At 27.7% G+C, this 20235-nt stretch overlaps 2 protein-coding genes across 3 annotated transcripts in view; one reads left to right on the top strand and one right to left on the bottom strand.

Annotated features, from left to right (window-relative positions):
• Positions 1-14606, bottom strand: part of LOC129958500 (ubiquitin-conjugating enzyme E2 J1-like) — a 33696-nt gene extending 19090 nt beyond the window's left edge. Inside the window, exons 1-4 of one of the 2 annotated variants that reach the window (XM_056071020.1) lie at positions 14509-14606; positions 14314-14400; positions 13167-13240; positions 213-344 (exon numbers count right to left, since the gene is read on the bottom strand). In XM_056071020.1, the coding sequence (XP_055926995.1) occupies positions 213-344; positions 13167-13240; positions 14314-14341 (234 nt within the window). In that variant the 5' untranslated portion in view covers positions 14342-14400; positions 14509-14606. Of the gene's footprint in view, positions 1-212; positions 345-13166; positions 13241-14313 lie in introns of both variants that reach the window. The other variant, XM_056071019.1, reaches the window with a different exon arrangement.
• Positions 14607-19306: 4700 nt separating this feature from the next.
• Positions 19307-19729, top strand: LOC129959189 (uncharacterized). The gene has a single exon (XM_056072012.1). The coding sequence runs from the start codon at positions 19307-19309 to the stop codon at positions 19727-19729; it is 423 nt and encodes a 140-aa protein (XP_055927987.1).
• Positions 19730-20235: the final 506 nt, after the last annotated feature.

The raw sequence follows: 20235 nt of genomic DNA, 5'->3' as shown, positions 1-20235 counted from the left end.
AAACGAATCAAATATTAGATACAATTTGATGTCCATATTCAGTTCAAAAAATATAATTTTTAAAAAGATTGATGTATTATTCATAAATATAAAACGTGGAAACTCATTAAAAATGACATATGCATAAGTTTCACATTTAAAAAATATTTAATCATTAGTCATTCTATAAGAATTGAAACTACAAGCATAAGTCTGAAACTAATTTTACATACTGTAAGCAATATAATGCTAGGTGGTTTCATTGGATAGTCATTAGGTAATGTTATTCGTCCATGATAAATACCACCCTCAAATTCTGTGTTTGGTGGGCCTCTTAAAGTAAAATGCCATTCAAAAAGATTGTCCTAGAAAAAAAAAAGTTCACATTAATACACCATCAAGATTACACCAAAATGTAAAAGAAGCAAAAAACCATTATTATAAACTATCTGTAACAAATTTTTTTGAGAAAATATGCTAAAAGATTATATTTTATTCACTGCAATAGATCAAAAAGACTGATAATATTTGATGATAATAACTGCTTTCTTCAGAAATCAACCAAGCAACAGAAAGCACAACTGTTATTCACTGTATTAAATTAGCCTTTAAAATATAACCAAAAGCAATTTAACTTCATTTGATTTTGCATTTTTAACAATGACTTCAAAAAAATATATTGACTCAAAGTAAAAACCACAAGAAGAAAAGTTAATGCTGATAAGCTTTTTTTTTTTTTTTTTTTTAAGATTAAGTTTATATAATGCCATATAATAACAAGCCTTTCAAGAAGAAGTAAATAGAAATAGAAATAAATTTCAAAAAAAAAAAAATTTCAACAACTTAATTCTAATAAGTGCTTAAAAAAATATTTGGGAGAAAATCCATTGTTCTAATAAATCGCATTTATATTTTTAAATTCATAGAATTACTATTTAGTAGTTATCACCGACTATTTAGATAATTATATCAAATAATCACAATGGCAGGTTGGCTGTGAGGCAGCTAGCTGCCAAGGATCGAAGTGCTGAGGATGGTCACAGGCCCATTAATTAAAAAAAAAAAAAAAAAAATGTCATTAGTCCAGTGGTCAAATAAATTCATAAAAAGCGGAAACTATATGAATTACAAAGCACTACGATCATATAAACTCTCAATCAAGTATATCAGGTCATATTCCTACCTGCTTCATAACGACCTAGTTACCACAGTATTTACAAATGCCAATTGTTTGCTTAGATGCAATTGTGTACTAGAATGGATCCGCGCAGTTCAGTCAATAAATAAATAAAAATATTTTCAAAAAATTCCTAAGATAAAAAAAAATGTAAATAAATTATTAATATGTTGTATAAATTAAAAATGCTTCGAAATGAGACACTAAACTGATCAATTTATTTAAAGAGGAATCTCATGATATGCAAAGCCTAAGTTCGTAAATACCTAAATCAGCCCGTTACTAATCAGAAATGGTTAAACTGAGCATTTAAAAATAAATAAAAAGAAGAAAAAAATAAAGAATTTTTTCTTAGGTAATTATAACATGTAACTTAATAATCATAAATTAAGGTTTTAAACAGTTTATTAAATATCACAATTCAAAAGCACATTTAATGGTTTAAAATAAAATACTTTAAAAAAAAAAACATTTTGTTCAGAAGAAATACATGTCTTGAATATAAATTCATCCTTGAGAATCTTCAAAAATAATTTAAACATTTTTAAAAATATTAAAAAGACAAACATTCCAGTTTAGCCATGGCAGTCCAGAATTTGTCCTAGAATGAAAAAATCACCAACATTTGTAGAGAATTCAATGAAAAGCTCTAAAATGTCCTGAATTTTTCTGGTAAGTAAAATAATTCATATTAAAAAAGATTAATTATATTTAATCTTTTGCACAGTTTGGCAGTAAACCTTAGTTTTGAAAAAAGAAAAATTATTAATTCTCATGTGAAGCTTTTTTTTTTTTTGGGGGGGGGGGGGGTCTTTAAGAATTATCAACTTCAAACTCTCTGATCTGATGCAACACAATGCACGTGAGAAGTAGATTGGCATTAGGAGCGGCTACATCAGCTATCTCGCAGAACAGTTTCTTCAATTTATCAAATGAAACTTGCTCCATTTGCCCCTAAAAGACAAAGTTGGGTTTATTTTTCTTAGTTAAATCAGAGAGTGGAGTTGAAATCTCGGCGTAAGTTGGAATACAGGTTCTATAAAAGCCCATTAAACCTAGAACTAATCTAACCTTCTTTGCAGTGGGTCCGACTATTCTTCGTATCGACAAAACCCTTTCTTCACCTGGTCCTCATTTTCTCCCACCTATTACAAATCCCAAATATTTTGTATCCAAATACATTTGTCAAGCTTTACAGAAAATCCTAGTTTGTCTAATTCTGTCAAAATTAACCTTAAGTAGGTCAAATGATCTTCAAAGGTTAAAGAAAAAATTACATCATTCATGTAGATTTGGGTGTATTTAGAATGGGATTTAAGTACAAGGTTTATTTCGCGTTGAAAAATACCGGATGCTTTTGCAAGAACAAAAAGGGCAGTTTTCCCATTAGTACACTGCATTATGCTTGGTAAACTCGGTTAAAGACGTGCTCTCTTCATTCATTTTGATGTGCCGATAATCTTTTGTAACCGCTAAAACACTGGGAAAATTACGGAGGGCAAGCAAGCGCGGGCAACTTTTCGTATGTGACCTTGTTGAAAAAACAAGGATACCAGTATTTATTTGTTTGTTTATTTTCATTTGCTGTTTCGGTTTGCATTTTTTGCAATTACATTTTAAATCGGATTATCTGCTCAGTCAGCAGATGTTAGACATTCTATACCTGATTCAATAGTACTGGCGATCTTCCATGGTACAAAGCTATATATCTACATCACAAAATATAATACATGTTAGATTTTAGAATCAATACTTATTTTGATTGAGAATAAATTTTGATTTTTTGTGGTTGTTAGCATCTGTAGCAATGTTAATTATTGGCGACTGTTATAATAAACGATACATCTCATTAATTTATATTATTTTCTTTTTTTATGCCTTAATAATATGTTTCAAATAATGCCAATATTTTTTTTGTGTGTGTGTGTGTATCTATATGATTTTAATTTGGAATAAACCGATTTTCGTCTTCAGCATTTTTTTAAATTTATATGCACCTTTGTAGTTTATATGCACCTTTGCAGTTTCAGAAAATATATAGTTATTGGAATACATCTTGTGTGTAGTAATATGCTTTTTCTTGTAGGCTGAATAACCTATGTTTTCCACGGATAAAATTGTTTTTAATTTATATTTGCAGTTAATAGTTATAAGAATTTAACTATGATCTTCAAGAGAGAAATGTTTGAGTAAAAATACAGCTAGAACTTTTATTCAAACATTTATATCTTTGTTAACTTTTTGAGACCTAAGAATTTAAGCTAAAATAATTACCTTGTTGCACACAAAAATTTGTTATGTTCGATGAAAACATTTTTATTCTCTAAAGCATAGGTTCCCAAAGTGGTCCAGGTGGACCCCCAGGGGCCATAGGAGACCACACGGGGGTCCACGTAGACGTGAAAAGAAAACAGGGGTTCACACGTTGTAAGTGGGGGTCCAAGAAAAGTTTTCTGGTTTTCATAATAAAGAACAAAAATTTTGGCTTGGATTTACCTATCAACGTAGGCAGGTAGCATCATTCACTAGGTAGGTACTCAAAAATATTCGAGACTCAGTTCAAACACAGAACTGAATAGAACAATAGATAATAGTACAAGTGGGGAACAGTGGGAAATTGCGAGAAAATTTTTGATAGCGTTTCCCTCGTCATAACTTGTCAAAAGAAGTTTTAGTGCCGTTACCAACCTGTTAACAAAAAAAAAAAAAAAAAAAAAAAAAAAAGGAGCAGATTGAACATCACTGATTTGAGATTACTTCTTACAAAACTGAAGCCAAATATTGATAATTTGCTGTCAATTCATCAAGTACATCCGTCTCATTAAAAGTATGACTACTTTTTATTGTTGATTTAATTTCAGAGTTCATAGTTGATTTTTTTGTAAATTGTTGATTGTTTGTAATGATAAATGTTTATAATTTTGTATAACCACAAGTATTATTTTAATAAATAGGACACAAGAAAATGTGGTACTTTTTTTTCTTCTTAACAGCCCCAATTTAGGGTGATATTTTTTAGGAGTTTTGGGAATACAGTAGAAAGGTAGCAGCAAGGGGCCTACCGAAAATAGTAAAACTTTGAAAGTGGTCCACGAGAAAAAAAAGTTTAGGAATCTCTGCTCTAAAGCAATCTTAACTATAACATTTAAAATTTTGACAAAAACTTTTTTTGTTATTTTTTTAAAGGGTGGTACATATTTAGTACTACAATGTTTTTTTAGTTTTCTAACACACAATATAATACATATTTACTCATACCAAATTAATTAGAGTTCCACCATTTAATATCAATTTTTAAACTTTTAAAGCAAATCTAACAATTAGGATTTAAATAAATAACATAATACAATTAGAAAAAGTTTAGAATGATTTGTAACAATAGATAATTTTAACTTTTTTTCAAATTAAAGCTTTTTTCAAATGCATCAAAATATTTTTCTCAATTACTTTTGGCATAAAATATTTTTAATGTGTGTGTATGTGTGTGTCTGTGTTCACACACATGCGCTAAGTATTTGGCAAATTGAAAAGCTGCACTCAATATGTTTTTTGTTTTGTGTGTGTGTTTCCTATAATTAGCACATCACCTAATGGCCTATGTGTTGCAGAATCAAATATTATTCTTTTAGTAAATATCTAAAGTATGCTTTTATAATGTCGTTCATAAAATAAAACTATGATGCTTTAATAAAAATAACCTTCCTTCATTAAATGACTCTTAAAAATGAAATTATCATGGATTTAATATTTAGATGTAAAAGATTCAGGAAATAAACCACCATGTTTAAAAGAGTTAGATGGGTTAAATCTCAACTAAAAATATGTAAAAAAAGATTTTACATATTTTATAAAAAGGTTTTAATATATTACATAATTACATTAAATTTAGTAAGTTAATAACTGTTAGTGACTAACACAAATGAAAACTCCAACCCTTATAGCTTAAAAAATAAATTTCCCATTTCAAATAAAATTTAAATAATTTTCATTTAATACAATTAAGTCTTGGGAATATTTTATTTTTTCTTAGAAGACCATACATAGAGTTTGGCACCCATTGTAGTTCTGAATTCAAAAGGAGGAGAATTAAGATTTTCCATGGCAGTAATTAAGTCAATTCGATCGATAACGATTAGTTCAATTCTGGCCAAATTGATGTCATTATTGGTGCGAAATTAGAATATCACATTACTTTTGATTCTAGATCTAAAATGGATGCCAAATGTTTCGTATGGTATTTGAAGAAAGAGTCAAATAACCATAAAGACCTAATTGTATTAAATGAAAATTATTTAGAGTTCATTCACTTTCATTCAGCGTTTAATAGTGTTAATTTTTAACCAACTAAATTTCAGCTGTCTTTTCATTTTTACATATTTTTAGTTTCAGATTTAAAAGAATCCATTTAAGTCTTTCAAACATGGTTTATTTCTTGAATCGTTTATAACTAAATATTTAATGTGGGTATTTTTGTTTTTAAACCATTTAATGAAGAAAGGACATTTTCAAAAAACAAATATTCAATCTGTGAATCACATTATAAAAACATTTTGCATACTTCAAATATTTACTATAAAAATCATTTCTGACACATCAATCCGAAAGATCCAATAAAAAAGCATGTGCTAATTGCAACACACCCACAAAAAAAAAAAAAAAAAAAAAAAAAAACCTCCTAAAAGGTTTGTACTAAAGAGTAATTGAGAATAATATTTTGATACATTTGAAAAATAATGCTCGATTTAAAAATATTAAATTATCTATTGTTATAACGCATACTTTGAATTATTTTCTGTTATTTATGTAAATTCTAACAAAAATTTGCTTCAAGGGTTTAAAAAATTTGATATTCATTAGTGAAACTTTGATTAATTTGATATGATTAAAGGTATTTTATATTATGCACCAGAAAAAATTGTGTTACATATACCTTGAAATATATAACAAAAAAAGTTGTCTAAATTTTAAATGTAATGTTAAAGATTACTTTTGAGTTTAAAATAAAGTTTTCACAGAATACAACAAACTTTTATTTGTGCACAACAAGGTAATTAATTTACATAAATTCTTGTATCTGCAAGAGTTAACAAAGAGAGAAGTGTTTGAGTAAAAATTCTTGCTGCATTAATTCTTAAAAAATAATTTTAACTATGAAAAATATAGGTTATTCAACTGACAATTAAAAAGTATTCCAATTGTTTTATATTATATATATTCAAATTACAAAGGTAAATATTAAATCAAAAATGCTAAAGATAAAAATCAGTTTATTCCAAAGTAAAATCATATAGCTGCACAAAGAAAAAACTGTCATAATATCAAACATATTATTAAGACATAAGATAAGAAAAATAATATAAAAGATATAAGTGAAGGAGATATATTGTTTGTTACAACAGTTAGCAATCAATTAACTTCATTATAGCTACACTAATAAGTGCAAAAAAAAGAAAATTTAATTTCACCCAAGATAAGTACTGATTCTTAAATCTAACATGTATTATCATATTGTATAATCATATTTAGTAACGATTCTAAAATCTAACATGTATTATCATATTTAGTAATGTAGGAACATATTTTTTTGCCATGGAAAAGCACCAATACTATTGAAACAGGTGCAGAACATCTTTCGAACATATTTTGCTAAAACTAAGCAAGTAATCCGATTCAAACTCTTATAGCAAGAATTGCAAACCAAAATTGAAAATAAAAGATCCACAAAAATGTGAAAGCAAAAAGCACATAATCAATAAAAAATTTTGCAAGCCCTTTGTTTTAGGTTTGTCAGACTGAATAATGGTATTCCAGCTTTTTTCCCCCATCAGTACGTTATCTCCTTCATTACCATGCTAAAAGTTGCCTGTCCAATCTTGCTCTCCATATTTTTTCTTAGTGTGCTATCCACTTGAAAGATCCACGTAGATTAACCAGAGTACAGACACCACAATTAAAATCAATTCTGCAACTCTTTACATTAAGTGCCTAAAAGGTTCTTACTTTTTGAAGCAGTTTTTCAGTATGCAATCTGAGGCATTATTGTTTGAATTAAATTTTGGTGCAGAAACAAAATGTACAGAATGCTTGCAGCCAACGAAGTTCACGATTTATGCTCTTGCATTTAACTGCTAAAAAGGCATTAAGAATGACTTCCTAAAAATACGAAATTATATTAAGATTTTTTGTTTTAATCAAGTATGAATTTAACTGAAATTGTAATAATTCACATTAATTACTATTTATCAAGTAGATATTTTAAAAATTATGATTCACAGTTGAATAATAAATTCAATCTGAAAGCACTTTAATCCTGAAATCCCCAACCTATAACTGCACGACTAGATATATATATACACACAGAAATAAAAAAAATAATAAAGCAATAATTGAAAACATTTATATACATAAAAATTGAAATCAAATGAATGGACATAAAATGAAAATAGATTTTTTAAAAATGATCATATCAAATATAATTATGAAATTTAAATTATCATACACCTAAGAATAATAATTATAAAAAAAAATTAGCAAGAAGGGCAAAAATAATACACAAAAGCTTAAAAATACCTAAAGAGATTAAATTCTCGAGTAAAAAATATATTGCATATGTATAAAGTTTTTTAACCATTAGAATCACACATGAATCTAACAGTGATTAAAATAATAGTATTTATTAGGTGATAAGAAGCAACATATATTAATCTCGTTTGTATCACATCACTGACATATACTACATGCTTCGTACATGCATACATACACATTTTCTAAGCAAAGGATGTTTTTCATTTTATAAAAATGCGAAGCTATTATTGAAAAATTATATATCTTAATCTTATTTAAATCTTAATTTCTTAATATTTATATTAATTTAACCCATATTAACTTCATTCTAAAATGTTCTCTTATTTCCTGATCCAATTCCCATTTTTTTATTTTATTAATCTAACAAGTGCTCTGTAAAACTGCTGAAATCAGCATGTTAATGTACTAAATACTTAATGTTTACCACATTCTTTTAGATATACCTAAATTTCCTGTTAGTAAGACTACATGTGTCAAAGAAATCCTTATCAAAATCTCATTATAAAATCAATGAGGGAAACATTTCTGGCCTTTCAGCTCTTGTATCATGATGTAGACTGACACATCTTTTATGACTCAAGGGATGGAATAAAGCAAAGTTGGCCATGCATCTGCTAAAATATATTTACATATATATGTATTTGATTTAGATATTTCTGTATTTGAACATCTTCTATTATAAAATAATGCATATCATTTAGATAAGACAAAAATAATCTAAATTGTAATTTCTAAAAAAAAATTTAGCACCCATTTTAAAGATTAGCAATAAAAATAGATGTCATTTTCACCATTTCTTAAAATTAACAAATTATCATTTAATTTGGATGGATACATCATTTCTGAAAACTGAGGTAGAAAAATAGCATGATCAAAACATTTTTAGAAAAGGACAATAAAAATTTTTTTTTATCATGTTTATATCAAAACTAAATCAAAAATTAAAGAATGTAATATAAAATTAAATTAATATTTTATTCTCTATTATAATATTTTTAATAAATTATATTAAAAATATTTCAAGAAACTTTTAATATAATTTATGCTTTTTATTTTAATAACACTTTTTTTTTAAATTTCAGGAAATATGGTATATAGAATTAATGGATTAAAATCGATTGATTGTGCATGCAGTCTCTGAAAAAAAAATCTTTGACCTCCCAAAAAAATAATAACTTTTCATATTTTAACAGAAACATTCTAATACAATATGGCAAAATCTAAATATGGTTTTAACTTTGTTTAGAGGTTGAATCGAGTCTCATCATTTATCGAGAATATCAGTTGCTTTTAAGTAATAATTGATACAAGAACTGAAAATTTGATTTATGAGGAATTGACTAGAGATGTTATAAACATTAGAGATTTATATAAGTAGTAAATAATAAGTGGGAGCTTGTATCATTTTCTAACAAAAACATCTACATAAATTATACAAAAAACATTATCAATCTATTATCTAATTCTGTGAAGTGATTCAAAATATTAATTTATCAATACCAAATAATGTTAAATGATTTTTAACATTATAATTTTTAAATTAGAATTTTAAAAAAATATATCAAATAAATCAAAAAATTTTTACAATTTTATAAAACTATGCATAAAAAAATAATTGACTGTTTTCTTCCCTAATTTTCGATTCTCAACTCAAATTTTAACATATCAATTGTTTATTGTTTTCTTCCCTCTTCTGGTTAACAATCCATCAGAGTTGACCACCAAACAGAAATTATTCAGTCCAAGGACAAGTACACTGATTTCAAGTTCATACCAATAACATTTAAATCCTGTTCCAGATTTTTGTAAATAACCTTCTTAATCATTATCAGGCATTGTAACCACTAGAACTAGAAATCTTATAGTATCAATGGAATTATCAGTATGAAGACAATAGTCATCAAATATGATTCCTTAATAATAAATCCAATTTATAATGAATCTGATTTCTTAAATTGGCTCCCTATCTAAAATAACTAATATTTATATGGGAATAATTAGGTATAAGCATTTGAAAAAGTATGCTTAGGATGTAGGTTATTATTTCATTTGGAACTCCACTCATTGCCTAGCTTAAATGTTGGAGCTATTTAATAAGGGGAATTTTGCAAAGATTTAGCGGACTTTGTCTGAGCCCAATAACATCATAGTATCATTTTAGCATTTAAATGAAGGACTTTTAACTTTCCTTTATAAGCAAGAATCCCTTCACCCTGATAAAAACTGAATACCAAATTTTAAGCTTGAAGACATCATGATTAACAGATTTTGCGAAGAATCAGTAAAATAATCGCATTTGACTTATTTATATGCAGCAACAAAAAAGATTTAACATGGCTGGAATGGAAAGCATGCATTTTCATCTGTGTTAAATCACCATAATTAGCTAACCAGAAAATTTTATTTGCAATCTTAAAAAGTTAATAGCTAAAGCCTTTCTAATAATCATCATAAGATATGCAAAAACTTGCATGAAAATGACAACAGAATAATGCCAATTTCTAATTAGGCAATAATTATTTTATTAAAATTTTTTACATTATAAAATATTAGCATTTAGAAATGGTCCGACTGTTCAAAAAATTATCGCTTCTTACTCCTGAAATTTAAAAGCAAGGAGCTTCTTTCAATATTTAACATTGCCAAAACCTAATTAAAAAAAATTGGCTTTTTAACCCATATGCACAAATAAATGAAATTTCCATGTTTTAGTTTTTAAAAAATTACAGAAAATGTATGATTAAGTATTTTATGAAGAAATGAAAATGATTTAACAAATCATGACTTTAATAAATAAGGAAAACAAATTCCCAAAGTAAAGAAGAAGTAACTCTGTAGTCAAATGTAAAATGAAAATAAAAAATGTCAGTTGTCACATTTTTAAAAAGTATTGTCTAAAGGTAGCTATAGATATTGCATTGTACCAATATAAAGCACAATATTTAGTAGATTCCAGATTAAATTAAAACTCAGATTTATAATCATATGGATTTACCATTGCTTGTTAAACTTGACATATGTCATGCAAGCATGAATTGCTTTTACTTTTATACATACGGTGTCTCACAAAAGTGATGGGACACTTGTGCTTTACAAAAGGAAACTGTAATAAAATAAATAAACATGTACAAAAAAATTTTGGGTGTGTTTCATATTTAAAGTTAGTAACAATTATTACATAACATACATTTTGTCAAAATATTAATTTAATAAAAATACAATTTTTAGAACGGAGCAAAAAATGGCTCACATAAGTGATGGGACACTTACTTTTCCCATCAAATATTTATCCAAAAATTTTACTTTTTAAAAGGTTTTAATATTTTGTTGGATTTCATTTTACTTTTAAAACATGATTTAATCTTCTTGGGATGGATTCGACTAATTTTTTTGTGATTTCTGGAGTGATTTTACCCAATTCTTCTTGAAGCACCGATTTTAATTGTTGTTTTAAGAAATGGTGTGTTTGCGAATTCTTGATTCCAATTCTTGCCAAATATTCTCTATGGGATTTAAGTCTGCAGATTGTGGTGGTGTTTTTATTATTTCAGGACAGTTATACAGCAACCAGAGTCTAACATTCAAAGCAGTGTGCTTGGGGTCATTGTCCTGGTAGAATTTAAAATCGTTATGAAGGTTCAATTTTCGTGCTGAAGATTTCAAATTTTGCTTTAAAATGTCAATATACTTGTACTGATCCATTATACTGTCAATAAAAAGAAGATTACCAACTCCAACAGACGACATACACCCCCATACCATAACTCCTCCTCCACCATGTTTTACTGTTGGCACCAAGTTCTGTCCCTGGGTTTTCTCCACACCAAGATTCAACTGTCAGAACCAAATATATTAAATTTACTCTCATCAGCAAAAATAACTTTATTCCAGTAATCAGAATTCTTGTGTATGTTGGATTTTGCGAAAGCTAGTCCGAGTTTTCTATTCTTTTCACTTACAAAGAATTTTTTCCCGACTACTCTACCGTAATATCCAGCAGATTGAATTACCCTTCTAATAGTCTCAGGATTAACAATTATTCCATATAATGTTTGTAAATCAGCAGCAACTTTAGGAGCATTCTTTCTCGGATTTTTTTTAATATTTCGAACGATAATTCGCTTTATTCCATTGGATAGCTTTGATGGTCGGCCAGGTCTTCTTTTATCCTGAATAATATGATTCTTTTTATATCGTTTAATGATATTGAAAACTGTTGAATGACTCAAGTTAACTGTTCCAGCAGTTTTTCTAATAGATTTTCCACGTTCAATATGTAAATTAATAACTAATTTTCTAATTTCAGGCGAAGTTTCTTTTCGTTTAGCATTCATGGCTGCACAGAGCTAAAAAACACAAAAATTCCAAAACAAACTGGGGAGAAATACTGCAGACGATTTTATAAATTATTGCCAATTGCTTTTGAGTAAAAATAAAACCACCAAAAATATTTTTATTGCTTATTTCAGATGATTTTTGTTGCATATCTAATGGTGTCCCATCACTTATGTGAGCTATTTTTTGCTCCGTTCTAAGCAATTGTATTTTTATTAAATTAATATTTTAATATTTTGACAAAATGTATGTTATGTAATAATTGTTACTAAATTTAAGTATGAAACACACCCACAAAAAAATTTGTACATGTTTTTTTAATTTATTTTATTACAGTTTCCTTTTGTAAAGCACAAGTGTCCCATCACTTTTGCGAGACACTGTATGAATAAAAACAGAAAAATTGAAATGAAAAAAAAAAAAAAATCCCGTACATGAAATATTACAATCCTAGGCCCGTCATTTTGCTTTATTTTATATGTTAGTCTACTAATAAAATACCATTTAATAAATATTTAAAAATATTTTGTTGTTAACAATACCATAAAGAAATTGAAACCCTTTTAGTATTGTTAAATAAAAAAGAAAAGAAAAGAAAAAGAAACATTAATTGACAGCAAAAATATACTATGAATGCAATAAAAATACCAAATTACTGAGAACATTTATATCAACATATAATATTTATATGACTTTCGATTTCATCCTCAGATTTCAATAAATATATATATATTCTGCATTTTAATACACTACTAAAGTAATGGCTTTAAAAAAACTCGTTTTTATTAATAATGCTAGGTTTAAGAAAGTTTTATGAATATATAAGTTAGGATGCTTGAGTGTTAACATATTTCTCTCGTGTCGATCTCGTGTGTTAACATATTTCTTTTCTAATAAAATAGAATTGAAGACAGCTTATATTTTTATAATGTTTCTGTCTTTTTTTTTTTTTTTTTTTTTTACAGAAGAATCATCATGCTATATATAGCAGATTAGGTAGGTCTTACCAATATAATTACTTTGTCAGAATTACTAAAAACTGGAGAAAACAAGTAACACATAAAAAAATACTGTAGCAAAAAATACTCACTTCCAATGGCTGTGCACAATATTCTTCTGTTGGATTCCTCAGCTCTTCTGCTTCTCTCATCAAACGTTTAACAGCTAAACAGAATAATAAAAATTAGTTAACTAGAAATAGATATTTTAAATGTATGTGAAATAACGACTGCCTATAAATATACTACAATGTAGTTTTTAATTATTTATGACAGAAAATGTACATTAAAAATCCAAAATAATGAATTTAAATTTGCACATGCATGATTATACTGATTTATGATTAACTGCAATGACGTGCATGTTTTTAGAAAATTATATTTACTGTCAGACAGTTTTCACATTAATGAAAAATATATCAAAAGGTTACTTTGTACCTGACAAAATACCAATACACAAATAAAATAAATTTCATGAAATAAAGTTTAAAGATTGCATTAAATGAAGTAATTAATTGAACTACTTAAAAAGGATAAACAATTCTGTATTTTTCCCAGATACCTTACAGAAAAAAAAATTAAAGAACTAATCAAGTATTAAAATAAAATCTCTGCCTTATTTTATGTAGATTTTTATTGCAAATAATTATTAATCCACATAATTACTGTCAATAAATGTGTAATGAATTCTAATAATCAATTGACTTTTCAAATTGAGGTTTGTCAACATATAAATTTGGCTTGCCCTCTAATAATAATCTTTTCCATCTATGAAAAGGGGGGGAAAAATCGATAAATTACGACGAGAAAAAAATTAATGCACATGGAACATTTATGCAATCTAGTCCATTACAATGTTTATGACCCATTATGCAGTCTAAACAGACAGTCGGTATTTCAGACACCATAATTTAAGATTTATTTTCTTTTTATTTGTAATTCCCTTACAAAATTACATTATTTTGGCTAAAACTTGGTTAACAGTTGTATTCTTTGTACACAAAAAAATTAACATTTCAAAAAATGCATATTAACTAATGTTGCAAAGAAGCAAAGGTGATGGGAAAAAAAAAAACTATACATTACCAGAAAATCTCTAAGTCTGCAAAAATAAAATGTTACTGTAAATCATTTTTTTTACGAAATAAAATCACTGAAGAAATAAATTGTACAAAGAATGTGTGTAAAAGAATATAACTTCAGAAAATGTCAAAAATATATAAAATTATCTTTTATTACCTGGATTTCTCAGATTATAGAGAGACATTCTATTACGTGCTGAAATAATCAGGCACTACGGAAATTCACTTGGAATATTCTGTAATGCTATCATAAAAATAATATCTGAATAAACTTTACAGTTACACCATATTAAACAAACAGATACATAGATTTGCATAAACAAATAGACAGTAGAGTTGGTATGAAACTGACAGCTATGTCATGTTGCTTGATGGCCGCTAGAAAAAGAAGATAAAACACGAATCAACAAATAAATGGAAGAAAGATCCTATATTATACCTCTTGTAGATATACTATACTGACCAATAATTTTGCATATAGAGGGCGTTATAATTTCAAAACAGAAGTATAGATAAGAGAATTCACTTCTGAGTTCCGCAGACATAACCTGTCCGAGATCCGAAAATTAGCCAAAATTACTTTAATAATAAAGTTTTTATTATTGAAATTTTAATACTTATTAAATAAATAATTTAATAAAATATTATTAGTAATATAATTTTATGAAAATAATTATATTAATGCTTCTATTTATTAATTTCATTAGTTAATTTTTAATTAAAATTAATAAAAGTAACATTAATTAACAATTTTTAAAGACTTCTGTACCTCTGATTATGAAATTTTATTAGTTGTTACAATTTTCAATATTTCGATGAAGAAATGCGGTATTTTTGTATTGTATTATGTCTTTTTAAATGCAACTTTTCTAAGAATTTGTTTTTATTTTCTGGAAATAATTTATTCGCAATGACTTCAGTAATAAAATAGCACTTCACATTTTTAATCAAACAGCCATTGCTGACAAGCTCCATATTCTACAAACTGTCTTATTCATCGTCAAAAATCTTTAAACAACTTTTAACAACTTAATCACGTATCTAAGTGTCAATATTCAAACGTTTAAATTTAGTATTAATTCCGTTGATAAAATGTTTATTTCCATTGACTGTCTGCCAACTTAGCTGTCTGACTAAAATTTAAGAAAATATAGAGCTTATCAATATATTTTAAAGCATCTAGCAGTTAGGGGTAGGGTTGGGAAATCGCCAACATTCTTATTGAAGCGGCGACGGTTCAAGCCTTGCCGGCTTAACCAGCTTTGTTATTGTTTAATTTGACGCATATTAATGGCATAATTTATCTTTATCCTAAATTTTTCGTGAAAATATATTTTATTCGGCTTTACTCTTGTTTATAAACTCAGAACTTTATTGAAAAAAAACATTATGTAATTCCTATACCAGCATAAATACCCCCATACTTGTTCCCAAGAGTTGTAAAACAAAATTTATGCATTTTCGTTTCGTTACATCCTAATAGGGAAATACTAAATGGAAAGAGAATGTAAAATATCTACAGATACTGTTTTATAATAATCTATAATAACAGCAAATAAAGCTTTTCATTAATAATTCTTCGTCCGTGTCATTTCTTGTACTTTCTGCCACACAGATAATAAATTCTAAACTGATTTTCCACTTTTTGGCATATTTTAACTTATGTACCAAAAATTCTCTAGTATTTAAAAAATACGGTCGCATTATTTTACATAAATCTACTTATGTTAAATCTACTTTATCTTTTATTAATTTTATTTCATCAAGATTCGAACAAAAGCTATAATTTTTTCATTGGTAATTATTTTGCTGCATATTTTCCAATCACTAAAACATAATGTAAAAAAAATATTTTTTTTAAGACATTGCGATTGTATATATTTTTTTTCTATATATCACAGTTCTTAACTGTTTTTTTCCTTGTGAAGAAAGAAAATAATCTTGAGTTTTAGATATTATTCCATTCGATATGTTTGTCCGAAAATGAAACAAGAATTAACAATGCGATCTGACGAATGAAACAAAAATTAACAACAATTAAATTGGAACCATTCTTTATATGAAACTTTATTATATTTTAAAATAGCTCATGAAAAGGTATTCAATCATTTCGATTTTTTCCAGAATCGCAGTTTTGATACTCCTGTAACAGCTTAAAATACGATATTTGATCTACTGCAAATGATATGTCAATTTACAATATGGGTTGACAAAGCTCTTCGTCTCTTCAAATACTAAGCAGAATTTTGAACAAGTAGCAGCGAACTATTTCGATAACGAATCAAAATCTTTTTCTTCGATTAAAAAATTAGAATACATTTTTTCGAACATACTTCATATTTAAAATTTCCACTATCCCAATCTAAAGAGAAAAGTCTATTTCCAGCAATTTGAGAAACTAGCTTCTGATTGATGACCGTAAAGGGGAAATTTTCATAATTGTACGTCGTTGGGAGGTTTTGCTATTTCCAGATAAACGACAACATAGAGGGAGTTAAGGAGATTTGTATAACAGAAGAATAGACGTGAAGAGCAACAGTGATAAATCTTGATATTTATATTTCTAAAAAGATCAAATGCGTATACATATAAAATAACGTTTGAAGCAATTTCTGAAATTTCCTCCTTCCCTCTTCCCCTAAGTATGATGATTCTTCTATATGTAAATTTGTATTATTTATATTTAGATTTTTAGCAAAAAGTTCTATTTACGTTGTTAAAAGTAATTCCAGATCCAGCGCGAACAAAAACGAGTTCTGGTGCAAGACAGATTTGTGAGGCCTTGAAAGGAATTTTGGGTAACAAAATAATGATTTGTTGTATTTTGCTATTTATTACATTACACAAATTTTTACAATAAGAGCTTAAAGATACAAAAGAATGAAGAATAAATCGTTTTGTCGAGCTCAAAATTTAGTCACATATCTTAATCAATTAATAAATCAAGAAGAAAATAATTATTTTATAAATTTATATAATGCAATTTCCTAGAAGACTGATTGGGATGAAGTTACAATATGCGATTTTTGCTTTATTTTCTTACACATTTTACTTATAGCAAATTCATTGGTAATATCATTATAATGTAGGACTATTTTTTAACTTATTCTGATTTAATAGAGAAAATAAGTAAAAAAAAGTAAATCGTTCTTGATTAATGCTATTTTTATTTTACTATATCCAGTCTTGGAAAATACAACAGTCATCGTACGGTTTCAGAACAGTAGCAAAATTTAGATGAAGCTCACATAAAATTTTAAAAAAAAAAATACTGTTACATTTATTGTGATCTCACGAAGAAAAAACTCAACGACAAGTTTCGATTTGATTAAATAAATCAATGCAATCAATTTCGTTTTGCGAAATCGCATTTAAGTCTTTCTAAATTTAAGGAAGATTATCATCAGTCAATTTGAGCATACTGTTCGAATTATATCGAAAATTCGAATGAATTCTTATGTTCGTGATTAAGAGAAATAATGGGACCACTACTAGAAAATATTGAATTCTGAAATATTTTTTTGCAAAATGAAATCAGTTTCGACTGATCGTTTCCTTCAAAATAGTTTTCTTCCTTCCGTCCAATTCTTTTATTTTTAAACTCATGTGTATCACTTTCTTTAGTAGTTATTAAACAAGATATACCATATTCACCATATTTTTTTAAAAAAATCTAATTTTCTCTTCTAATCCTTCTTGTCAACAAAAATTCATCCCATTTTCAAAATAAGTGGGTTAAATTGTAACTTTTAATATTAGAATTGTATTTTTGATCCAGTCATAAATTATTGTTTCAATACTTCCTTTCATAGAAATTCATCATGTTCTCTGAATCAGAATTTTGAACAAATCGTATAATCAAAATCTCAATAAATAATATCAAATTCGTAAAAAAAAAAGTTTTTGATTTTTTGTGATGTCAAATCAGTAATAATATTTTGGGTTGCTATTAAGAATTTTCCATCAAAAGGTTGATTAATGTCTGGTTAGTTTTCATTTTTATTTCAGCTTGAACTTTAGAAATGGAATTTGAAATTTTAATCAGTGGTTAAATGGTGAGAATGAAATACGAACTGGCACACCCTTTCCAAACTTCCATGCCACACAAACGAGAAATGGCAGTTAGTTTAAGGATGTTTTGCAAGATATGATGATTAATTTTGGAAAAGTCATATATATATATATATATATATATAAACTGTATAGAAATTAGCTATACATACATACATATAAATATATATGTTCTGAAACAGTGTTTATGATCATTTCAAAATTAATAATAATCTAAATCTTTACACTATATAAACAATCGGAAATATATTAATATTATGAAAAATTTATTGGTTTTTAAAAAAATTTCATGACTCTTTTCACTCGTCATAATCTAGTTATAAAATGTCAGTCATTATAATTTTTATTAATAACAAGAGATATTAGGTTTCGTAAACGTATTTTAGTAAAATTTCATTCACCAGTTTCAAATGTTAAGTAAAATAGCTCATTGGTCTCAGGCGAAGAGAAGAAGTTTCTAGATATACTTTTTGATGTTCTAAATTTAACGACTCTCTTTGCTGCAGTTTATAAATCTATTACGAAATTAAGTTTTCCAAAAATGAAACAAATTCGTTTGACATAATTTAGATTAATTCTTTCAACCCTAAGATTGAAAAAAAAATTAAAATAAAAAGAAGGAAAAAAACTTCATTATTTCTAAAAAAGGTCATAAAAGCCTGTAATTCTAAGAAAATAAAGCTATAAAATGCAATCCGACATTCCAACATTTCAGATCCACATTCTCACACATTAAATAAATTAATAAAGCAAGACTAAAAGGCTAAATAAAAAGACTAAAACTTGCACAATTTTGTAAAACACACACACACACACACATACACACACTGCTTGACAATTGCTAAGGAACAAGTGATTCATGCACAATTGCGTCTCAGACAGCTGAGCAATAAAAGTAAATTCAAGTTGAGAGAGCGTGGTAGACCAGGACTCGTTATATGTATAAAAAACATTGCATACAAGCTCATGATTCATACGAAAATTCATGCTGTTTGATGTTTGACCTAAAGTAGTGCAGGACTTTATAAAAGTTTTTTTCTCTGAAATTCTGTTTGGTTCTTGCAATAATTAAGAGTAAAATGTCAGAAAGATATCATTTGAGTGCCTTCAATCGTGGACGAATAGTTGGAAGACTGGAAGCAGGTCAATGTGTCACCATTGTAGCTGCTGCAATGGATGTATCAAAGAGTGTCATCTCGCGATTAAAGAAGGCCTCTAAAGGTGGAAATGCTTTGCAAAAGCATGCCGGGGGTCGTGGTAGGAACACCACACCTTTAGAGGATCGATATGTAGCTCTCGTGGTAAAAAGGAACAGAAATTTAACTTCTGGCCAGATAGCTGCAAACCTTGCAACTGCTACCGGTACGCATTTTTCTGCAAGAACCATCTCATGGCGATTAAATCTAGTTGGTTTATATGCACGGAAGCCTGTTCGTTGCATACCGCTTCAACCACGCCATCGTCGTGAGAGATTACGCTGGTGTAAGGAACATGTTGGTTGAGATATCCAAAATTGGTCTAGAGTGATGTTCTCAGACGAATCTCGTTTCAGTGTGAAAGTGATTATGGACATCAATTACTGTAGAGAGAGTGTGGAACAGGTTATGAACAACAGTTTGTTAGTGAACGTAATCGGTACGGCGCAGGTGTGATGGTGTGGGCATGCAACATGTACAATGGCAGAACACCGCATCACATCTTTGAGCGAGGAAGCGTTAGATCGTAATGTATCGTTAAATCGTAATGTTAGATTGCAGAGAGGTTATTCTGGATCATGTTCGTCCTTTTAGGGGTGCTGTAGGTCCAGACTTTTTGTTTATGGACGATAATGCGCGGTCACACAGAAGCATTGAAGTATCGAACACACTGCAAAGTGAAAATATTGTCCGTATGCAAAGACCTGCTTACTCTCCCGATCTAAATCCCATTGAACATGCTTAGGATGCTCTTGGCAGACGTCTTTCACAAAGAACCATCCCTCTCCGACAAGTGCAAGAGCTCAATATTG

Source organism: Argiope bruennichi, chromosome X1, assembly GCF_947563725.1.
Source record: "Argiope bruennichi chromosome X1, qqArgBrue1.1, whole genome shotgun sequence".
Classification (NCBI taxonomy): Eukaryota; Metazoa; Arthropoda; class Arachnida; order Araneae; family Araneidae; genus Argiope; species Argiope bruennichi.
This window is presented reverse-complemented; position numbering and strand designations above follow the sequence as displayed.